This window comes from Leptinotarsa decemlineata, unplaced genomic scaffold (assembly GCF_025532065.1).
Source record: "Leptinotarsa decemlineata unplaced genomic scaffold, Ldec_3_MD MMD2_tig00000035_RagTag_RagTag, whole genome shotgun sequence".
Classification (NCBI taxonomy): domain Eukaryota; kingdom Metazoa; phylum Arthropoda; class Insecta; order Coleoptera; family Chrysomelidae; genus Leptinotarsa; species Leptinotarsa decemlineata.
This window is the reverse complement of record NW_027412540.1, coordinates 14,566,437-14,588,870: the sequence shown is the minus strand read 5'-3', so window position 1 is coordinate 14,588,870 and position 22,434 is coordinate 14,566,437. Positions and strand designations below refer to the sequence as shown.

The following is a 22,434-nucleotide window of genomic DNA, read 5'->3' as shown; positions in this document are numbered from 1 at the left end:
TGCTAAAGAAGCTGCAAGAATTTATAATACGAATCATCCAGACCACAACGTGAGCCATCAATACGTTAAATAGTTAATGGATAAGTTTCGAAATTGAGGTTCTGTTTACAACAGAAAACATGAAGTATCCCGTCCACGGAGTTCAAGTTGCAGTTTCAGAACATGAACAAATGTATAATCAACAATCTATCAGACAAGTTGCTAGAGGGTCTGGTGTATCAGCTACTAGTGTTTTTTTGCATTTTGCAAATTCCATTCTTTCAAAATAAGGATAGTTAAGGAATTAAGCGAAGATGATTCTGATCGTCGACTTCGGTTTTGTGAGGTGTTCAGCGAGAAATTGACCAATAACCCAAACCTTTTATAAAATACATATTTTTCAGACGAAAGTTCTTCCATGGTGAATGGTAATAAACATAATTGTTACTGGAGCGACGTGAATCTTCATTCAGTGATGGAAACACATTCACAAATTACACAAAAATTGAATGCCTGGGCATTCTTGGTAATCATATTGTTGCATCATTCTCCATTGAAGGTAATCTCAATGAGGCATACACTTAAATCTATTTCAAGACTGTGTGAATCCTATGATCACACAGATTTTAGAAAATGATGACAATTTAGTAGAAAATGAAATAACGTTCCGGCAGGATCGTGCACCCCTACATTTTGATGTTCGGGTGAGACAGTTTTTCAATACCTTGGATCGGCAGAAGGGGTACAGTGGAGTGGCCAGCTAGATCACCTGATCTCCCACCAATGGACTCCTTTCTGTGGGGACACCTGAAGTCGAAAGTGTACTAAACCTACAAATCTAGAAGACCTGCGACATAGAATTGTTCGAAAATGCCAATTGCTGACTCCGGACATCTTGAATAAAATGAGCGACAGTGAATTTTCTGATTTGTCTTAGATAAAACGTCCAACATTTTATTTCTCAATAACGAATTAACCAATTTCTAAAAAAATACAGAGGTATTAGAGGGACAAAAGACCTTTCAAATGATGTATCACTCGACCCCCAATGCCATTGAAACAAATAGAGGGGTGGGGTAGTTGCTGACCGCAGGGGGGTGAAATTTGGGGTATAATTTCCATATCAGAATCAGAACTAGAAATTAAAATTGACGTGTCCTTTGAAATTTTCGATTACATGTCAGTTTCTGCATTACACAGGAGGTCAAGGGAACGCCCTGTATAATCAGTCGGAAGCTCGTATAAAAACACGTTTCTACTCTATCGATCTTCCGGTCATGTCCATTGTCTTTATTAGGGTTACCAGTCTAACTGATGAAAGCTATCGTGTAGCAATAAAATCTATTGTGAAAATTGTTTCATCATCATTATGTATAACGCTATAAAAAGGTCATAGTCAAATAAGTAGTGACCAATATAAATGGTGGAAACTGTCGAATATAGATAACCGACACTACAAATTGCCGATTTCAGCGAATCGACTATTTGAAATGTCGATTAAAGAAGAAAATTGACAGTTGGATCTAACTAATTATTAGGTATTTTTCACATCATGTATTGTTAATCATAAGGTCTATACAATGCAGTATATACAGAGTATGAAAGACACATGGAATAAATTCTTCATTTCGGTTACGGTACATATTAAAAAAAAATCCCGAAACACGTCAAATGTAAGTTATAATTTGACAGTCTTCAACGTAAAAATGCCACCCCTACCATCAACCCCCTTCGAATGACAGGTACAACCCCCAATTCTTCAAATGGGAAGTATAGGTTTGTGATATATCATTTGAAAGGTCTCTCTTCATTCTCTATTCAAAAATGTTATGGCTTTCAAGTTCATTGCAACAATCAAGATAAAATAATTTAAAATAATGTGGTTACCAAAATTTGATAAAACACACTCAAGAACTAAAATGTAATGCAAAACGTAATGTAATGTAGAATACGAAAAAAGAACTTCGCATGATAACGAAGTAGATGTTCAAAATGTTCACCGCGAACGTTTTGGCAACATTCTAATTTCAAATAAAACTGTGTTCTAACATTATTTAACGTGGCGTGACCGACCTAATCGCAAGCGTTATTCGTTCTTTCAAGTCATTCAAATCTGATATTTCAGTTTTGTACACGTATACATTGCTCTTTACGTATCCCCATAAAAAGAAATCTAATGATGAAAGATCAGGTGATCGCGCTGGCCATTCAATCGATCCTCGCCTTCCTATCCACCGATTGGGAAATGTTGTATCGACGTATTGACAGACATCAACTTGGTAATGTGGTGGTGCTCCATCCTGCTGAAACAATAACGTAATCACTAGAACTTGAGGGTTTCCTGAATCAGGATATAAAGTGGCTAAAACTTGGAATGACATCATTTTGAAGAAGTGCTAAATAATAATCGGCATTCAAGTTGCACTCGATAAAAAAGGGGACAATGATATGGTTTGCTACAATCCTTGCCCGAACATAAACATTTTGAGGGTATTGCATGTGTTCTTGGTTCTTCTCTCATCCAGTGAGAATTTTCCGTTGACCAGTAGCGGCAATTTTGCCGATTAGCATGACCGTTAAGAGATAAAGTACACTCATCAGAAAACATAACGTCTTCTAATTGAATGATATTGTTATCCAACATGTCCATGAGTTGCTCACAAAAATAAGTTCTTCTATCAAAATCGTCTTCCATGAGCTCCTGAATAGGCATCATTTTATAGGAATAATATGTTTACTATTGAATGTAGTGGATACGTGTCTACTCGATGTATGTGGGTTTTCCTCAAACTCAAGCATCACATCGAATTTGAGTTCTTCACTCATTTCATTGCCAGCTGCCCCACCAGACCAAGCTCGCGAAACTGCTTCTATATTTTGCTTATTGTTCCTTGAGTTATGGGCGGACATTTCTCATGAAATAGGCGAGCTACTTCCTGTTGTGTTCGGGTTTTATCCCCGAAACCAATCATTTGTAAAACTGTTATTTTATGCATTTCCGTTAATCAAACCATTTGTCAGACTTGAAGTTAACAAACTTTATTCAAAATACTGACAACTAATGTTGTAACATACAAAACAAGTTGACAAGGCTTTCTAAACTAACGTTGCCACGGAAATTATTTACCGTTTGTCAAAGGATACCATCTAAAAAGAACAATGCCATAGTTTTTGCTTACTTTCTTATTATCAATACCTCAACTTGAAATACGTTTTGAGTATATTGCAATACGTTTTGAGGGTATTTTATCAAATATCGGTAGCCACATTATTTTAATTTATTTTATCTTTTATTTCGAAAGCGATAACATTTTTGAATAGAGAATGCAGAGACCTTTCAAAAGATACATCACAAGCCTATACTTCCCATTAAAAAAATTGGGGGTTGTACCTGTCATTTGACGGGGGTTGAAGTTAGGCGTAGCATTTTTCGTTGAAGTATGTCAAATTTTAATTTAAATTTGACCTGTTTCGGGATTTTGTTGAAATACGTACCGTAACCGAAATAATGAATTTATTCCATTTGACTTTTACACACTGTTGATAATATACTGACTGGCAGATAACTTCTTTATTTTGTTTCATTTCAGGCTTTGTCAACAATCCTATTTCCTCAGATATAGTGTAGGTATTATTGTCATTATTAATAATCATTATGGCATAAATGTTTCCTCGACAATTGTGTTCAATTTACTCCTCTACCGTTCCATGAATGTTATGCAACGGAAGTGGAAATTATCCAATAAATCTCTTCGACCTGCTGACATTGCCATCAATTATATCTGAACGACACTGATTGCCTTTTTCGAACACACTCGAATTCAATTACTCAACGAAATGCAAAGGAGTCGGAAGTTTGTCTATTAATCTGTCAAATACTTAAACGAAATAATCGGTAATTTATTTTAGAAATTCGTTTTCTCAAGATCCCGATATTCTGCGACGGGTTAATGAGTTTTCTGATTTTATGAAATAATGACGTTTATAGCGACGTCAATTAGAATCTTGAAACTACGTTTAAGTTTTATTGGCAAATAATTACCGTTTTCGGCAATTAAATGTGAGTTTGAAAAGAAAAACGTAGGTTGCATTATGGAATGTTGCTCATGATGAGTTAGGTTGTTTATGATGATTTCAGTTTGGAGTTGCGTGAAATCAAGCAATACAGAAGTTCGTTTTGTAATTGATTTTTTTCCCAATATCATTTTTTTTGGGCTTAAACAATCTGAACATCTCAGTGACTTGGCAAAAAACTGAATTTAACTCATTATACAGTGCATTTCTTCAACGTCCCTCCCCCATTTTATTTTTTGACTGTTACATTTTGTTTAATTTGTAATTATTGGATGATTATTATTATTGTTATTATCATTTGAAAATTCGATATGGTTTCTGATATTATTTTCGTAAATGGCTGACTTCATTCCCGCTGATTAAAGTTATACATATTTTTTTCAGGTAAGTTCCCCTTAGATGTATGATCGCCTGTCTTATGGACGAAATGGGTAAGTGTCGTTGAACACAAAAATGCTTCGATCTCTATTCGTAAAACAAAACAATGAAAAATGACCTCGCAACCCAAAATTATACACTTTATGAAGACCGCCTTAATCGACGATCGCTGGCAGAATAATAACAGGGCTCAAAAACCGAATTTTTTTGATTGATTATATAATCACATATCATTGTTGAATGAAATCTTGATTAGAGATATTAGCAGTGATTGATTTACTGACGGTTATCACGAAAATCCGGGAAATACAAACGGCTTTGTCTTGCATGATTTAAAAAGATGATATTTTACACGAAATCATCTTAATTTGTCGGTTTTTCCCTAAGGTCAATAAACCCATCCGTCGTGCATCTTCTCAGTACGATGAAATCCCCACATTGTTTTTAAAACAATCATTGACTGGCTCAGTTTCAGATTATTGACTATAAATCATTCTTAAACAAGATTCCTAGCCATTTCAGTGAATAACAAAAATTTACTCAGTCTCTAACCCCTTGAAATTAGATGTGAAAACAATATCGTGAAAATCACACAAGCTACAGAAATAGAGTAACTCAGTGTAGTGATAGACACTCATCTAAAATGGAACTTACACATTAGAAAGTTAGTGCAAAAAATTTGAAGCCTGTTGTCTAAATTCAAATACTTAAGAAACATTCTTATTTATTTATTTTCAAACAGGTAAAAACCTCATTACATGAAAATAATCATTCTTATGAAAATGTCAATACATTTCAGATCATAAATAGAATTCTAATATTTATACGTGAATACAGTTACATTGTATCTACGAGTAGTTACTACATAAAGCCGAATGGAAGAAAAAACATAGTTATTCTAAACTTGAAAAGTTTTTTTTACACCACTATGAACTTGTTTGGGAGGGAGGACAAAGTTGATATCTGAAATTAACAGGAAGTTGTTTGTTATTTTGATCATTGTAATGACAGGTGAACAGTTATTTGTTGATACATATGGTACATCAAAGAATTGAATGAGTCTTGTTGTTCTTTTAGGAATTATCTCTTTCAGTAAAGATTTGAAATTGGGACAGTTATAATTTTTTTTATATATTTTATAACACATTAACACTATACTTGCCTGTCTTCTATTTTCTAGACTGGGTATTTTGAATTCATTTCGTAGTGCTACTGTTCTAATTGTATCATAATCCGGGTATACTTTATATTTCTTGTAATATAAAAATCTCAGAAATCTGTTTTGAATTTTTTCTAATCTATTTTCATGAACAATATACACTGTGTCCGTAAAGTATGGAACAAATTCATTTTTAGCTAAACAGGTCATTTTAAGAAATAATCCTGAAACAAGTCGATTTTTTATGTTAATTTACCGTATTTTAAAATAATAAACTAATATACAGGGTGAATTACGTTCGAGTAATGACGTCACCGTCATTTTTTTTTAATGGAACACCCCCATTTTGTCTCAATTTTTGGATTACTCTAGCTGAGCTGATTCCAAAAATGTATCACATGTTGATTCCAATTGGTACAGGGTGGACAAAAATACAGTAGTTGTGTGTGTGCTAATGAAGTAACGCGTAACATTCTTTATTAGGTAAATTAACAATATTATCAAAAATACTTATTGTCTAGCGGCAATTGGTTTAAATGTAATACCCCGTAGTTTAGAGTAATAAAAATGAGCTGTTTCAAAACATGTTTGGTACTTGTGGTCTAGCAGACAGGATATGAAAAAAATTATTTCTTATCTACATTCATAAAAAAGATAGTCGTCTATTTTTTTGTTAAATATCATTATTTGTTCAGTAATTTATTGATGTTCAGTGACAGTTTAGTACTACAATATTTTTGGTATTCGTGAATATTCGAATGATTGCTTAGATTTGATTGGAAGTAGAAATAGAGTTAAGTGTAAAACAAAGAATTGAAATACTTATGATGATTGGGTATGGAGACAGATCGCGAACTCAGATGGAAGTGTGCAATTTGTTTAATAATAAATATCCAGAAAGACCTATAACGCGTTCAACAGTCAGTAAGCTGGAAACGAAATTTCGAGAAACTGGTACGGTTGCAAATTTACGCAAATCAGGTCGTCTCCCTGCAAATGCTGATACAGCATTAGATGTTTTACTGAGTTTTGAAGAAGATGCGCACACTTCTGTTCGTAAAGTTAGTCGCGAAATCGGTGTTGGCAAAACAACGGTACACAAACTATTGAAGCTTGAAAAATGGCATCCTTATGAAATCAAACTTGTGCAAGAATCAAACGAAGATGATCCCGATAGACGACTCCAATTTTGCGAAGAAATGATGGATAAATGTCACCGAGACCCTCTCTTGAAACAAAACATTATTTTTTCTGATGAGTCCACTTTCACGTTAAATGGTGAGGTTAACCGTCAGAATTGTAGATACTGGGCGAAAGAAAACACCCACTGGATGCGTGAGCATCATACACAATACCCTCAAAAGGAAAATGTATGGGCTGGAATTGTACGAAATCGAATCATTGGACCCTACTTTATCGAAGGTAATTTAAACAGGGCAAAGTACCTTGAGTTTTTAAGAGGGTATCTCGTACCTACTTCACGTAATTTATTTCCCAGCAGACGTAATCCTGGAGGTTTTGATGAAAGTTTATGGTTTCAACAGGATGGTGCACCTCCACATTATGCTGTAGATGTTAAAGGGTACGTAGATGAAATTTTTCCGAACAAGTGGATTGGTAGACGTGGACCCACTGAATGGCCAGCGAGGTCACCAGATTTAAATCCTCTGGATTATTTTCTGTGGGGCCATATGAAGAATGTTATTTATAAAACGAAACCAGCAAATATTGAAGATGTACAAGTGAAAATTCGATCAGAAATAAACAATATTACGCAAGAAACCATACAGCAAGAGCTGCAGTTCGAACATTTAATATAAAGTCATGTATTCCAGCATATTCTGTCCGCTAGACAATAAGTATTTTTGATAATATTGTTAATTTACCTAATAAAGAATGTTACGCGTTACTTTATTAGCACACACACAACTACTGTATTTTTGTCCACCCTGTACCAATTGGAATCAACATGTGATACATTTTTGGAATCAGCTCAGCTAGAGTAATCCGAAAATTGAGACAAACTGGAGATGTTCCATTAAAAAAAATGACGGTGACGTCATTACTCGAACGTAATTCACCCTGTATATTAGATTATTATTTCAAAATACGGTAAATTAACATCAAAAATCGACATGTTTCAGGATTATTTCTCAAAATGACCTGTTTAGCTAAAAATGATTTTGTTCCATACTTTACGGACACAGTGTAGAAAGGACGCCATACTACAGCCCCATATTCAAGTTTAGGTCTGACCAAACTATTAAAAAGTGTAGTAATCACTTTAATATCATTGAAATGTGCACTTTGTCTCATTAAAAATCCCATAATTCTTAGTGCCTGATACGCTATGTAATCCAAATGTGGTTTGTACGAGAGTGTGGAGTTATAGTATATACCTAAATCTTTGACAGTCTCTACCCTGGATAATTCAATATCATTAATTAAGTAATTGTATAGTGTCTTATTTAGTTTTCGGGTACAAGACAGGACAGAACATTTGGATATGTTGAACGGAAGATCATTTTTCACACTCTATCGATAAACACTATTGATGTCCTCTTGTAGTTTGACACAATCTTGTAAGTTTTCGATCTGTCTTTAAAATTTAAGGTCATCTGCGAATAAGAGGCATTCAGAGTACTTTATATTTTGAGTTAGATCATTGATGAATATAAGAAAAATCAATGAACCCAAGTTTGATCCTTGAGGAACTCCAGAGTTTGCGCGAAATTTCCCTGTACAATTACCTTCATATTTGACTATGAAGTGTCGTTTATTCGAATACGATGCCAGCAATTTGACTGCTTGGGTATCAGCGCCATTTCTATCTACCTTTTCCAGTATCACATCATAATTAACTTTATCGAATGCTTTTTGAAAATCTGTATAAATAACATCAACCTGTTTATTGTTATCTAGATAGTTGAGGACATGATTAGTGAATGTTAGTAGATTTATTGACGACGACTTTTTTGAAACAAATCCGTGCTGTTCATCACAAATATTTTCGCCAAAACCCCTTTACACTTTTATATAGATGATCTGTTCAAATAGTTTCTCAATAGCACACATCACTCCTATTGGCCTATAGTTTTCAATATCAGAGATCCTGCCAGACTAATGGATAGGTGTCACTAATGCTTCGTTCCATAAGTCTGGAAACGTATTTGTTTTTTTTATGAATTATAGATATAAAGAAGAGGTTGCTTTAGCCATACTTCACATCCTTTAATAATATATGGTGGTATTTTATCACTTTCTGCAGATTTTTTTGGCTTAAGTTTCTTAAAAGCTTCAAAGTAATCGCTGTCAGTCACTTCATCGAATGTGAGACGGGTTTCAACATCACCTGCAAAGTTGATGCTGTAAGTCGCCTGGTCATTACTGTAGAATGGAAGAATAACCAGAATGTTCCACTAATGCTGTATTGCGCATTAGTGGAATCCCAACTGAGATATGGCATAATAGCTTGGGGATGGGCATATAATAATATTATAAAAAATGTTGAAATAATTCAAAAATGGATTTTGAAAATAGTATTTCGAAAAACAATCACCTACCCATCATCTACTTTTACAAGCTTGGAAATATCCTCAATGTTAGACAAATATTTCATTTCAAATTAGCTGTTGACTAGAAAAAAACCGGAGCAAAATATTTCTAGACTACGCCTACTCCAACTAGGTCAAAAAATTGTACCATTTTGGTTCCACATATGACTAAAACTGTATCCCAGAAATCTAGCATGTTTTTTGAGACAAATATATATAACGATCTGCCAATTGAATCGAAGCAACTGAACTCGTTATCTCTGTTCAAAAAGAAGCTGAAATTATGGCTGATTTCAAGAAAAAGAGTTTCAACACATCGAATAATTGATATGAAAATACATATTATGATACTAATTGAGTTAAGGACAATTACAATAATAACTTTCAGACACTGTCAGAGTTTTTTTTTGGAAATCTGAAGCATGCCATCATCACAAATCACACTTTCCTGAATTTGGTGGTTGCGCTTGCCCCATATTTCGTGATTAATTCATTGACATATAAGTTTCGAAAGGATTTTTTTGTAATATTCATCCTTACTGCATAAAAAATAGCAGTTACAATTCGCATATTTTCCTAAATACTCTCTATATTATTGTTGTAATATCTTGAATAGTAATCTTATTTTTATTAATCTTTATTTTTATTTTGACTGTATTCATTTGATTCGTCAACATCACACCATTATACTATGTCATCACAAACAAGCGGTTAATATCAGCTTTTGTGGATTTTTTGTTCATTCTCAGCCTCATAACATTGAGTTTTTTTTTGTATCAATTGACTTTCTGTACCTTTTCGCTATTTATGAATGAACAGTATTATTATTATTATTATTATTATTATTATTATCATAATTATTATTATAGAACCACCTGTGAATGAGACTATACAAATGTATTATTTCAGGACCATCATTTTTTCTATCATCACTGTTACCAATTCACACGAGAAATTAAGTGAATAGAATTTGTAATTTGTGATACAAAAAATTAATATAACATAAAATGTTTCTTGAGTTCAGAACATTTCTTCATAGTGGTCAATGACAGCTGAAATGATATATTTGTATTTAGGTTTGTTTTTCAATAGAATGCATTCTCCGATTTATTGATTCAATGCAGTGAAATAATTGATTCATTATCAAATGCTATTCAGTTATAGGCTCGGAACTTGTTCGAAGTGAACTAGTTTTGACACCAAAAGTTAAGGAGAAGATAATAAAAATTTTTGGATTCATTAGTATTGAAAGAAACGACCAAGGAGCTAAGAACGAACTGAACAAAAAAATTATTTTTATTCACAGAACAAGTGACAATGTAATACAATCTCTAGACAGGTGGCACCAGTTGCTTAATTTTGTTATATTTCAATAACTTATTCTACAAATAGATAGTGCCGGATTTGGATTTGCCAAATTGAATAATACCAATTGTCATCCATGGAAATTCGAATTCATGAGCATAAAAAAATTCACCAGATTATTCATTGTTTTTCCCTTTTTTTTTTGTAAACGGTAGATAGGTAGGTCTAAAGTGAGTGGGTCTATTCGACCCTCCACCGTAACCCATAAGGGTTTATTGTGGCTCACACCTATTCACATTTGGCCAAATAAACCCAGCGTCTTAACGAAGCCGATTACTTTGTATGCTGAGTGGTCTTTCAGGTCAGATGGTGAGAGTACGAATCTGCCGAACTCAAAGAACCTGATTCGGTCCTCAGCGGGGCAGGCACAAAGTATATGCTCTGCAGTTTCATCATTTTCCAGGTAGAGGCGACACACACTGTCTTCCGACAGTCCAAGTGTCTGCATGTGATGATTCAAATAACAATTACCTGTAAGAAGTCCTGTTAGACATCGTTGTTCTTCATTCCTAGTGTAGTTCAACAACTGTTTGGAATCAAGCTTCCAAGAGTGAATAAACGCCTTGGAGTGAGCCTGGAAGATTCTGCCAGAAGTCCATAACTCTTCTTGCCATCCAGGTGTTAAGTGTTTGTTTGGCAAAGCCCAAAGCGATGCCAATGACAGGTTCAGCTCCAATGAAGCTGCTTGCAGCACCCTCCTTTGCAAGAGAGTCAGCAGCTTCATTGCCCTCCAGGCCAGTATGGCCAGGAATCCAGACCAGAGACAATCTGTTTAGTCTTCCTATCGAGAAGTGTCTTTTTTGGCAGCTTGCTACCAATTTAGACGTTGCTTGGTGGGAGCCAAGAGATTCCAACGCCGCTTGACTGTCCGAGAATATTTTTATTGACTTGTGTGTGAGGTTGGATTTATCCAATCTCTCCGCACACAATTCAATAGAGTAAATTGTAAACGGTCAGTCATTTTTGATAATATATTCAATGTGTATTGTGCATTTATTCAATAGATTTCATTCCACAATCTATACGAATAAATGTTTTATTGTCAATCAGCTTATTTGCAATTATTGTTTTTCTGAAAATGCTTAATCCTTTTCTTCTACAAATGGAAAACGAAGAAGAACCAGTTTACATTTGCAATTCATCAGTGAGGGCTCTTGTTTGTATGATAGTTTTAACTTGGCAAATCGAAAAGAGTTTTTTTAAAGATCTTTTTAAGATCTTTTTTGAGATCAATTGATGACGTATTACTATCATACAAAAATTTAATAAAATTAATTTTTAATTAATTTTAGTGAATTACAGATATGAAAGCAATTCATCATTAAAATATTAGGTTGTTCGGAAATCAATCTGCTTCATTTCGTTTTTATTGTAGATTTATTTGAGATTCACGAATTTTTAATGCTTGTATAATATTTTTCCTAACTGAAGTTTGTAGGGTAGCATCTATGAAAAATATAAAAAGTAGGGAATAACTGATTTTTTTCATAGAAATGGGGGACTTAGTTCTATAAGCATTTGATGTTGACAATTCGGGAGACTCGTCTTTGGGGGGTTGTCAACTTCTGCAGAATTGTTCACATCAGTATAGTATACTCACGAAAAGATTTATCAAAATTGACATTTATCAGTAATATGTTTTAAATTATCTATGTTGCTTAATATAACTTGAAAATTTTTACCGGAAATGCCTCAGCTCAATGCTCTCATTCTTTGTATAAATAATATTTTAGTAAATAAGGTAGAGTTGAATATCAATTTACAGAGAAAGCATGAAAATATATTCATTAAATTGAAAACGTTATCGAACATTTCACATTGTGAAATTTTGTTAGTCACATAGCAACTCTGTCAGTAATGAATTTGTTCTTAATTATACCGAATAACCGTTCGCTAGCTACTGTACCAGATTGCACAATTCAATACAGAGTAAATATAATGCGATTTATTTCATCTATAACTTACATACAGACATGCACTAATTAACGTATTCTACGTAATAATCAAAATCAACATATCCTGAAGGAAAGCTGCAGAATTGATATGAAATTTTAGTTGATAGAATAGGATCATATACGGAAATATTTCTCATGTTTCTTTGATAAACATATAGAAACACGAGTATATTTATTCCAGGAGCACAACCATATTTTTTCAAAAGTCAATAACTTCAACACTTGATTGAATTGATAATAATCATACTAAAAATTCCCTAAATGGGCAGGTGTTCACCTCTTCAACTTTTTTCGTTGATTTCAGCATGCTGATAAACAAATTGTAAATTGAATGGAAAATGTTGAAAATTCAAGATGATTTTCAATAGTAAATTAAACACAGATAGGTTATGTTAGATTAGGTCCAAAGCGAGCGACCCTCCACCATAACCCTCAAGGGTTTATTGTGGCTCACACCTGTCGACCAAATAAACCCAACTTCTTAACGAAGCCGATTACTTTATATGGTGAGATGGTAAGAGTACGGCTCAGCCGAACTCTAAAAACCTGATACGGTCCCTGGCGGGGCAGGCACAAAGTATATGCTATGCTGTTTCATCGTTAATGAGGTACTCGGATAGTTAAGGTACGAGATTCTCACCATATGAGGGTTTTTGCATTTCAGTTACAACTGACGATGTCTTAGATTCAACCGTGCAGAGCTTTTTCGCCTCTGGTTTTGCTGAATCATCACTTGAGCGCAAACGTTTGCTAATCTGCTCATGGGGGTTTGTTCCTTCATCTGGGACAGATTCTGTGTACGCCGCTCAAGAATTTGATGCAAGGCGGTTTAATAAGGTACTCCGCTCTTGAGGAGACGACTAAGTCGATTCCTGGCTACACCACCAAACCTTTTTTTAGGTTCAGTTTTTGAATCAGGAGTTGAAGAGTTGAGAAGCTCTCGCTCCTGATCTAAATTCACAGGAAAGTTAGTTGGACACTTAAGTTCGACATCCACCTCCTTCGTAGACTCAGCATCAGCGTTGACTTCCACGAGTAGCTAGGAAAAGAAGGTCAATGACGACAGAGCTCCGCATTACCGTGACATGGCGATGCTACAACGAGAGGGCGCCCGGTATTTCGAAGGTTCCGTAGAGACAGCTGATAGTCTCAGTGTCATTCATCCTCTCGGCCCTGATACACACACCTTAGGATTAACCCATCATTGGGATGCCATTCATTTAGGGAATAACAGAACCACAAGTGATTCTGTCATTTCCGTATCCAGCCTGGCTACGTGGAAGCAGGCATCCGATGGCCTACATCCCAAGCCAATGGACTCGCCAAAAACAGCTTGCACAGTTGTTCAGTGGTGAAAGATGAACAAGAACAGTCAACCCGCCTATCTCTGATTATTTTATTTTCTTTGTGGACTTCAACTACATTGAATTATTGAATGATTTTCATAACTTATTCATTACACATTGAGTCATTCAATTGTTTCTGAGTAGAGAGTTTAATATTTGGAGTGAAGGTATTGATTGAAGCCGATATTTTTTTAAATGAAGCAATCCTATATCTACTCCAGTTCTACTAGAATTGGACTCAAATTGAGAATTCAAAAAAAATGTATACTTATTCATTTTAATTATCCACCTTTGTTCAAAATGGCTTGGTACAAACAATTTTGCCATTATTAAATATATAGAACTTCAACGTCAAATAAACTTTCTTTGAACATACATCATAGTTTTTCTTCTGGAATTTTTCACTTCAAATTTACTGAAATTCTCAATACCTAGTCTTCAAGATATACCTCATCATTATAGAAAAAATGCTGAAATGCTATACGCTTCATTCTTTTGTTTCATCCGAAAAAATGAATTTCAAAGCTGTTTTTTTCATTGCAAGTCAATAACACAGGTCTGCAAAAAAATTGTTTTGATTTCGTTAACTGATCTTTATGCATTTTTTGCGATGATTTCAAAAATGACATTTGTTTTTATCTATCACATAAGGTTTGCCTACAAAATAAGGATGAAATAATTGAAAAAGTACAAAAAACGAGGAATTGTGGATTTATTTTTATTATTTCGACTTGAAGTAAAAACAAAAAAAAAAACAATGCCACATAGCTAAACTAGGCATAATAGTGATACACGAGTGTTTGCAAAGTGATTATAAGTCTTTGTAAAAACGTTTTCCTTTTCCGTCAAAGCTTCTTTTGGTACTTTTCGGCTGTGTTCTTTTAACATCCAACAGTAGTCTGTCATCATGTTAACATTCCACCGACCTTGGTATCTGCGTTCCATTTCTCTTATGTCTTGATGGAACCGTTCTCTCTGTTCCTTACTTACAGCCTCTAGATTTTCGGGAAAGTAGTCCAGATGTGAGTGAATGACTTTGACACTCATGTTGCAGCCCAACATTTTATAGTTTTGTATCAATTCAGCAACCAAAGTTTTGTAGTTTGGGTCTTTTTTGTTCCGAAGAAAGCCTGTTATAACAAGTTTAAATGAGTTCCAGGCATTTTTTTCTTTCATTTCCATTTTAGTGACAAAACTTTCATCTTTTCAAAGTTTTTTTAAGTCAGGCCCAACGAAGACTCCTTCTTTCAGTTCAGCATCGGATAGACCAGGAAACTTTTCAGAAAGATACTTGAAACAATCTCCTTCTTTGTATAATGCTTTCACAAACTGTTTCATTAGCCCCAATTTGATATGGAGTGATGGAAGTAAGATTTTTTAGGATCCACTAAACTTTGTTTTTCAAAATTTTCAACTCCAGGAATAAGACCCTTTCTTATTGGTCACACCTGCTTGACATTATGTTGTGTCCTGTCACGGCTATCCCATTCACATAGGAAACATGGAAACTCAGTGTAACCACTTTATTGACCTAGTAACATTGAAATAACTTTCAAGTCTCTACAAATGGTCCACTTATGATCAGAGTAGCTGAGCTTATTAAGAACAAATTCAAGATTTTCGTAGCATTCTTTCAAATGGACTGAGTGTCCAACAAGCACAGAAGCATATTGGTTCCCATTGTGAAGAAGTACAGCTTTTAAATTTCTTTTTGATGAATCGGTGAAAATTCTCCATTTCTCCCATTCATATGTTATGTTGAACATTTCTATGACGCCGGGTACATTGTTGCAGAAAACTAGGTCACCCTCTCGTGTAAAAAAGGGACAAATTCCCTTTCTCTAAATCGGTACCATTAAAATGAAACACCGGAGGCTAACATATGTCTTTATTTAAGTCTAGACCCTAAAACTTCTGCTGGGTCTTTTGTGAGGCCCAGATTTTCCCAGTTTAGATTCGTTTTGTTATTGAAATAAATAGATCAAAACCGTATTTTATTTTAGATATACACTCACATTGTGTAGTAACTTATTCATCATAAAAGCTCCATAATTCAGATTCAATTTACCGCTTACATAGGCTATATAATACAGAAACATCGGACCTATACCGAACCTAAAAACCCATTTAATAAAAAAGTTGCAGGTGAAATTTGTGACTCATCTGTAGGTGATTGTTATTATGGTGCAATTCATAGACAAAGAGTGCATTGATTTTTCTAATATAACGTGCATGACGGATGGGTTTATTGACCTTCTGTAAAAACCGACACATTAAGATAATTTCCTGTGAAATACCATCTTTCCTGAATTATGCAAAACAAAGCCGTTTCAATTTCCCGGATTTTTGTGATAATCGCCAGTAAATAAATCACTGTTAATATCTCTAATCACGATTTGATCCAACAAGTCACACTTGTGCCAAAAGAACTTAGAACTACTACAGTTTACGGTGAAATTTTTATATTGAGATTGAGGTTTCGAAAATGGAAAAGAATTGTTTTCGGAAACGTCAACCACTTAAGAAAGTCAAGTATCAATAATTATGTTTTTCAATTGATTTTTTCATGACGAAGAATGACCAAGAATGATGTTCTAATGACGAACGAGAACCGGAATGTTTCCTACTCATTCACCAAACTCAAACACCTTTTCATGCAGCTGCAGTTTCGTAAGAATGTATCATCTTTCCCTCCAACCGATTTCCTAGAGTTCACTAGATACTCGTTCGTTAGGACTACAAGAGGATTGTTCTGAATTCTTGGGGTTCTTGTTGAATATTCTTCGTTAGCAAAACAATAGCAGAATCAATACTCCCAGCCGCTCTGGACTGAATCATTCCGTACAACCCATCTCGTCTTGTGTAAATATTTTGCTGAAGAAATCCTCACTTGTTTACTTTGTAGTAAATGTTCAAGAGGAAGCAGAAACGAATGTGAATTTCTGGAACTTCAACTAACGTTTCCTAATATAACTAATAACCAGGCTGTGCAAAGCTTACTGTTAAATCATCTGAAAATGGAACTTTCAACAGGTGATGATCAACTGTATTGCCAAACATGCGCCAAACCAACTGACTGTTATGAGGAAACACGTGAAGCTAAGGCACTAGTCAATATGATATTAACACTGATGATCTTCAAACATGAAACAACCTCTGACGTAAGCACCAAACTCTTTCGAAGGTTCGAAATAGATGAACACTTCAATCTAGCAGACCACTATTATAATATTCTGGCGTTGATTTGGTCATTATTACGCCATGGTCAGAGACAAAACGGACTGGTTTAAGTTTGACGATAGTCGTGTCACTGAGTGTTCTGTTGATGCAGTGAATTTAATGGAGCCTCTGGAGACACCATACATTTTGTTTTATGAGAGAGGGATATTGGTAGGTCAAGATCTTCAGATGATGTGGTGCTGCAGGTTTTTCCGGGGTTTTCTGAAGCTGAAATGCAAATACGCCACTGGAATTTGCGCTCCCCGGAGCGCAAATTAATTTTTATTGTTGTTTTATAAATTCATGATTTGTAATTTAACTATTTTTTCAATTTGTAGGCAAAATTTATGAATAAGACAAGTAACTGACTAATTGGACTTTCCAGTAGTTTTTATTACGCAGTAACTGTTCGGGGTGAACTTTTCAGTTTGTCCTGTACTAGACTTTAGCATATTCTCTATTGATTTAGCTCTTATTTTTTCAGTTATAGAAGGTTATAAACCCTGAAAAACAGTTTAACATATTGAGTCCGCTACAAAAAAAGTATTCTGATGAAAATAACAAGTAGCTCATGAGTATACTATATACCCATGTATATATGAAATTGAATAATATCCTGTAAAGCAAATCATTCGAGAACGAGTGTTTTTTTATTGATTTTCATACTGAAACTCATCCACTCCCAACATTTTTCATTTCATTACCATGAGTTCAATACAATTTTCCGAATGTATACCCACTTCGAATCATAACGTCGTCTCCATTACATGGATGATGAACAATTCGCCTCTCATGCCAAATCAAACAAGTCAGAAATAACAAGAATTCGTTCATACAACTGAAAATATTCATTATTGTTTCCACAGACAATGGTTTGACATCGCTCTGGCATTTCAATAAAAACAAAATTAGTTTTCATCGATAGACTAGATAAATCACAATTCAATTTCAGTTTTATTGATTTATTGAAGCTATTGTTGCGCCAAGACACGAATGGCCTCGTTACTGTATTAGACGGCATGTGCCCATTTGGCTCTGTAGTTTGTCGACTGATGAAGGGGAGCTTGTAGGAAAAGCATGAGTTGCGGTTTCGTAAATGAATATTCAAATACAGAAATTAGAAAAAAATTGTTCGGCTGAAAACCTGAAGAATAAGCTGATTTGGAATAACTACTTCAGATAATGAGCATTGAATTGAAAAATGTGACTTCTTTTTTTTAGGACAAAACACAAGCACTACAGAAGAATTCCCAAGACGCCCAAAAAGCTTGCCTGTGGGAAAGTTGGATTTGAATCGCTGGAGATTAAATTCATTTGGAAAAACGTTCTCAGGAAGTTTATTCCACATAAACGTAGTTCTCCGAACGGAAGAATTCCTAAACAGTGAAGTTTGAGGTGTACTGAGTTGAACCTCAAAACAATGAGCAGACACAGTCCGTAGCGTATTTCTGATATGTACTGCTCTTGGTGGAATCAAATGTGCCAAGTCACTTGAACACCTCCCGTGAAAGTATCTATAGAAGAGAGACAAATCTCCAACATATCTTCGATATTCCAGATTATCAAGGCTGCAAGTGATATTCGTGTCTCCAATCAGGCAGATGGCTCTTTCATGGATGGAATCCAGCAGCTTTAGGGTATACTTAGGGGCGGAGCTCCTTACATGAGAACAACAAAGAAGATTTGATCTGAGCTTTATAAAGCGTCAAAAGTTGTCAGTTGCGAATTTCTGATATGTACCGCTCTTGGTCGAATCAAATGTGCCAAGTCACTTGAACATGTCCCGTGAAAGTCTATAAAAGATAGATAAATCTCCAACCTTTCTTCCATGTTCCAGACTATCTAGGTTGCAAGTGATGTTCGAGTCTCCAATCAGATGGATGGCTTTTTTCTGGATGGAATCCATCACCTTCAGGTTATGGTTGGGAGCGGAGCTCCATACATGAAAACAGTACTTCAAAGAAATTCTGATCTGAGCTTTAAAAAGCATCAGAAGTTGCTGAGGTGTGTACAGTTTTCTGGTTCAGAACAGTTTCCCAAGTTTCGGTGACTGAACATTTGTAATATAAAACATTAGTTTTTATACCCTAATCAACAACTATTTTGCGAGGTCATAGTCATGGATTTGTTTCGTGGTGGAAAGGGTATAAATATATAATATTTAATGAAATATCACGTAATATTGTGTTTAGTTTGAATACGTTCATTATCATGAAAGGTATCTCCAACAAAACTCGAATTCATACTGTTTAAAAAAATCTTTTTCGTCCGTTAATCAGCTGTCGCCTCCATACAAACGACAACTCTCAGAAGTTGAGAAACTTGTGTGAGCTAAGGACTAACGAGGTCTTACCTTTTAACGTGTGATCCCTAACACGGCCTAACACGTTCGAACCCACGGCCTTCAAATCGTGAGTCGGGCGCACTACCACCGCGGCCAATTCCACAATCAGCTATTCTGTGGAGGGGAAATTATTAGATATAATTAGATCAACGAGTTTGCTATAAATTGATGGATATAGGTGTTACTACATGGTAGGAAATAATTATGAGGAATAGAGAATTGACACTTTCTGTGTTTTTCACCACTATTATTTGTAACTAACATTACTGCACATTCGTCCTATAAAGACATTTTCAAACTCATACATTAATGTATAAACTTCTTTACTTCTAGAAATTTATATTCAGTTCAATTATATTTTGAAGAACATTAGCTGCAGTTGATTTCTCAATATTTCAATTCAATGACGAAATCATTCTTTATCAATGTAAAACAAACTTATTGAATCAATCAATCCAACATCTATACAAATTAATTCAAACTAGTTCCTGATTAATTCAAAATGACAACGAAAATTTCACAGTGAAAATGTATTTCTGGAAAAGCTTTTATTTTTTCTGGTAGATCTCATATTCATAAGAAATATGAAGTTTGAATTATGTTCCATTCAAATCGGTAAAATGAAAATTCAGATTCGAGAGTTAAAATTCAGTAGAAGCGTATAAAACTGATATATCCTAATTTTTTACATTGAAAAACATGTTGAATTTCACAGGTCAAGTATAACACATGACCACTGAAGTGGGACTGATTTTCTGATTTTCAGCCAGTTTTCAAGCAAAAATGTTATCTTTTCAAAAAAATTCCATGTGGTATACAGTTTCCTTCCTTCTTGATCGAGAGCAAGAAAGCGTTACATATGCCCAGTTGGAATATATAGCTCTTAATTTACGGATGCAAGGGCGCAGGTCGGTTCTTGATCTTTTCCTAGAAATTTAATTATAAATGCTAAAAAAGGTCACCAAATCAAACTTTTCATTCAGACGCGATCTACAGAAATACTGATTTCTTTTTCGACACTTGTAGACCAACTCAGTTACACCATACCAATAAAACGAAGAATACGGTTCATTGAGAGTTCAAATAGAGTTTTGCATTCCTGCTATTGAAGTGAATGAATGAAAGTACTAAGTTATCCCTATTGAACATAAATTGTCACTGGATGAAGAAGTCAGAATGTCAAAGTGCGGAATTTTCTATTCTTTCCAATGATGGCTTCAATAGAAAATAAAACAAAGTACCTAAAGGGGTCACCTTAGGATTTGATGCACTAAACCTCACAACTTCTGATTGAAATCCCATTTCCGGAAACCATCAAGTGAACTCAAGGCTGTTGTTTCACACTCCTCCAAATAGACTCCTCTTATTGTTGGAATCCGGGATTCCGGCAGGCTCCAGCAGTAGCCTCCATAAGACCTATGTTTTACAGCGTAGCTAGATTTTGTGTTTATATGATTTTCATTATTGGGCTTCTTGTAAACTGCCAAACAAAAGCATATATACGTTTTAAAATAATAATAGATATGGTTATTTGGTTTCATCTTCGAAAAAATAATATTAATTTCGCTCACAGAATATGGTTCCAGAAAGAAGATATTCCCGCTATCACATCTCTTTCCACTGCCTCCCCACCTTGAAAATCTCTTTACCTTATACCAATGTATCAAATTTTCAATGAATATTTCGAATAACGAAGTTTTTCCCCAAAAAATTCCACTTGAAAATACTTTCTACTAAATTCATTGTTAAGGAACAAATGTCATTTGTTTACTGTTGAATATTCAAAAAGTAAGGAAGAATTCCAGTAAATATTTCTTCTTCTTCTTCTATTTTTTTTATAGTCTTTGCTTTCCTTCGGCGCACTAGACCACAGTAAATTTTTGAAGTATCTTGAATAATGTCAACAAGAAGTCGAAAACAATTTTGTTCCATAAACTTCCGGGTATACTTTGGGATGGGAATTTTTGTCTCAATAGTTTATGGTGTTTATATAATCGTAATATAAGATAAAAACAAATCAAGTAATTCTGAACAGAAAAGAACCCGAATTCCGTTCTGATACCTGAAGCCTTATTTTTCAAAAAATTATTGTCATCTATTTGTCATTCCACTACGCAACGATGCACATCTATCTAGTCCATTCGATCGATTTCATGTAACTCATGCTTATCGAATTATTCGGCTCAGTTGGAAATTATTGTGTACTAGCTGACCTGGCGAACTCCGTATCGCCTTCGAATTGATAAATGTTATGTTCACTTATTAGTTTTGCTATATTAACTTTTTTTATACAGGGCGTTCCAAGAAAAATTTAACCCCCCCTGAAAGTCAGAAACGGACGTGAAAAGCCCTCCTTAAATTACACGAAAGAAAATCTGTTTCGAAATAAATACTTTTATATGAACACTGAATTATACAGAAGACACCATACTCTATTCAATTTGTATTCAAAACATTCGTTATGATTTATCATGATCTACACATCTATGTATAGAGTTACTTCTTTTGAAATTGAATGCCTCCTTCCTTTCTTTGGAAGATTCCCACATTTTTTGTATCAAGATGGAGTAGTAGACAGCCAAAAACTTTCTTACCCAAAAAACCGTTGTATTTTTAACGATGTAATGAAAATTGAAAGTGTAGACAAAATTCAACTATTCAATGGATATCAAAGGAAGCCTTTCATTTATTTACTCGAACACTTCTTATCCCAATTTCAAAAAGCACAATTTCGTCGCAAGAGTTATCACTATACACATGATCTTTAATCAAGTTCTAGGAGTGGAAAGATGCAGGTTTCCTCCTCAAAATGAAAAATGATCGGCTTTGCCGTTTTATCACATTATTCTTCGTGCTCAATACAATCCATTTGCAGATATAATAAATTTCAGTTGTATAGGTTATACGTCTACCAATGCCGCTGTCACTGAGAAAGATATCCTCCCACTCTTACCGGTATGGAAATCTATGTTTTCAAGCTACCATTTCCGTCTTCAAAGAATGTCTTTGAGTCAATATGAGACTTTATTGAACATGAAAGTCCTAACAAACGGACGAAAGA

The 22,434-nt window shown here is 34.6% G+C and overlaps 1 protein-coding gene across 1 annotated transcript in view; it reads left to right on the top strand.

Annotated features, from left to right (window-relative positions):
• The first annotated feature begins 4,462 nt into the window (after positions 1 to 4,462).
• Positions 4,463 to 22,434, top strand: part of LOC111517708 (cysteine-rich motor neuron 1 protein) — a 203,659-nt gene continuing 185,687 nt past the window's right edge. The window contains exon 1 of the mRNA XM_074171940.1: positions 4,463 to 4,484. Within this exon, the coding sequence (XP_074028041.1) occupies positions 4,472 to 4,484 (13 nt within the window). The 5' untranslated portion in view covers positions 4,463 to 4,471. The remainder of the gene's footprint in view (positions 4,485 to 22,434) is intronic.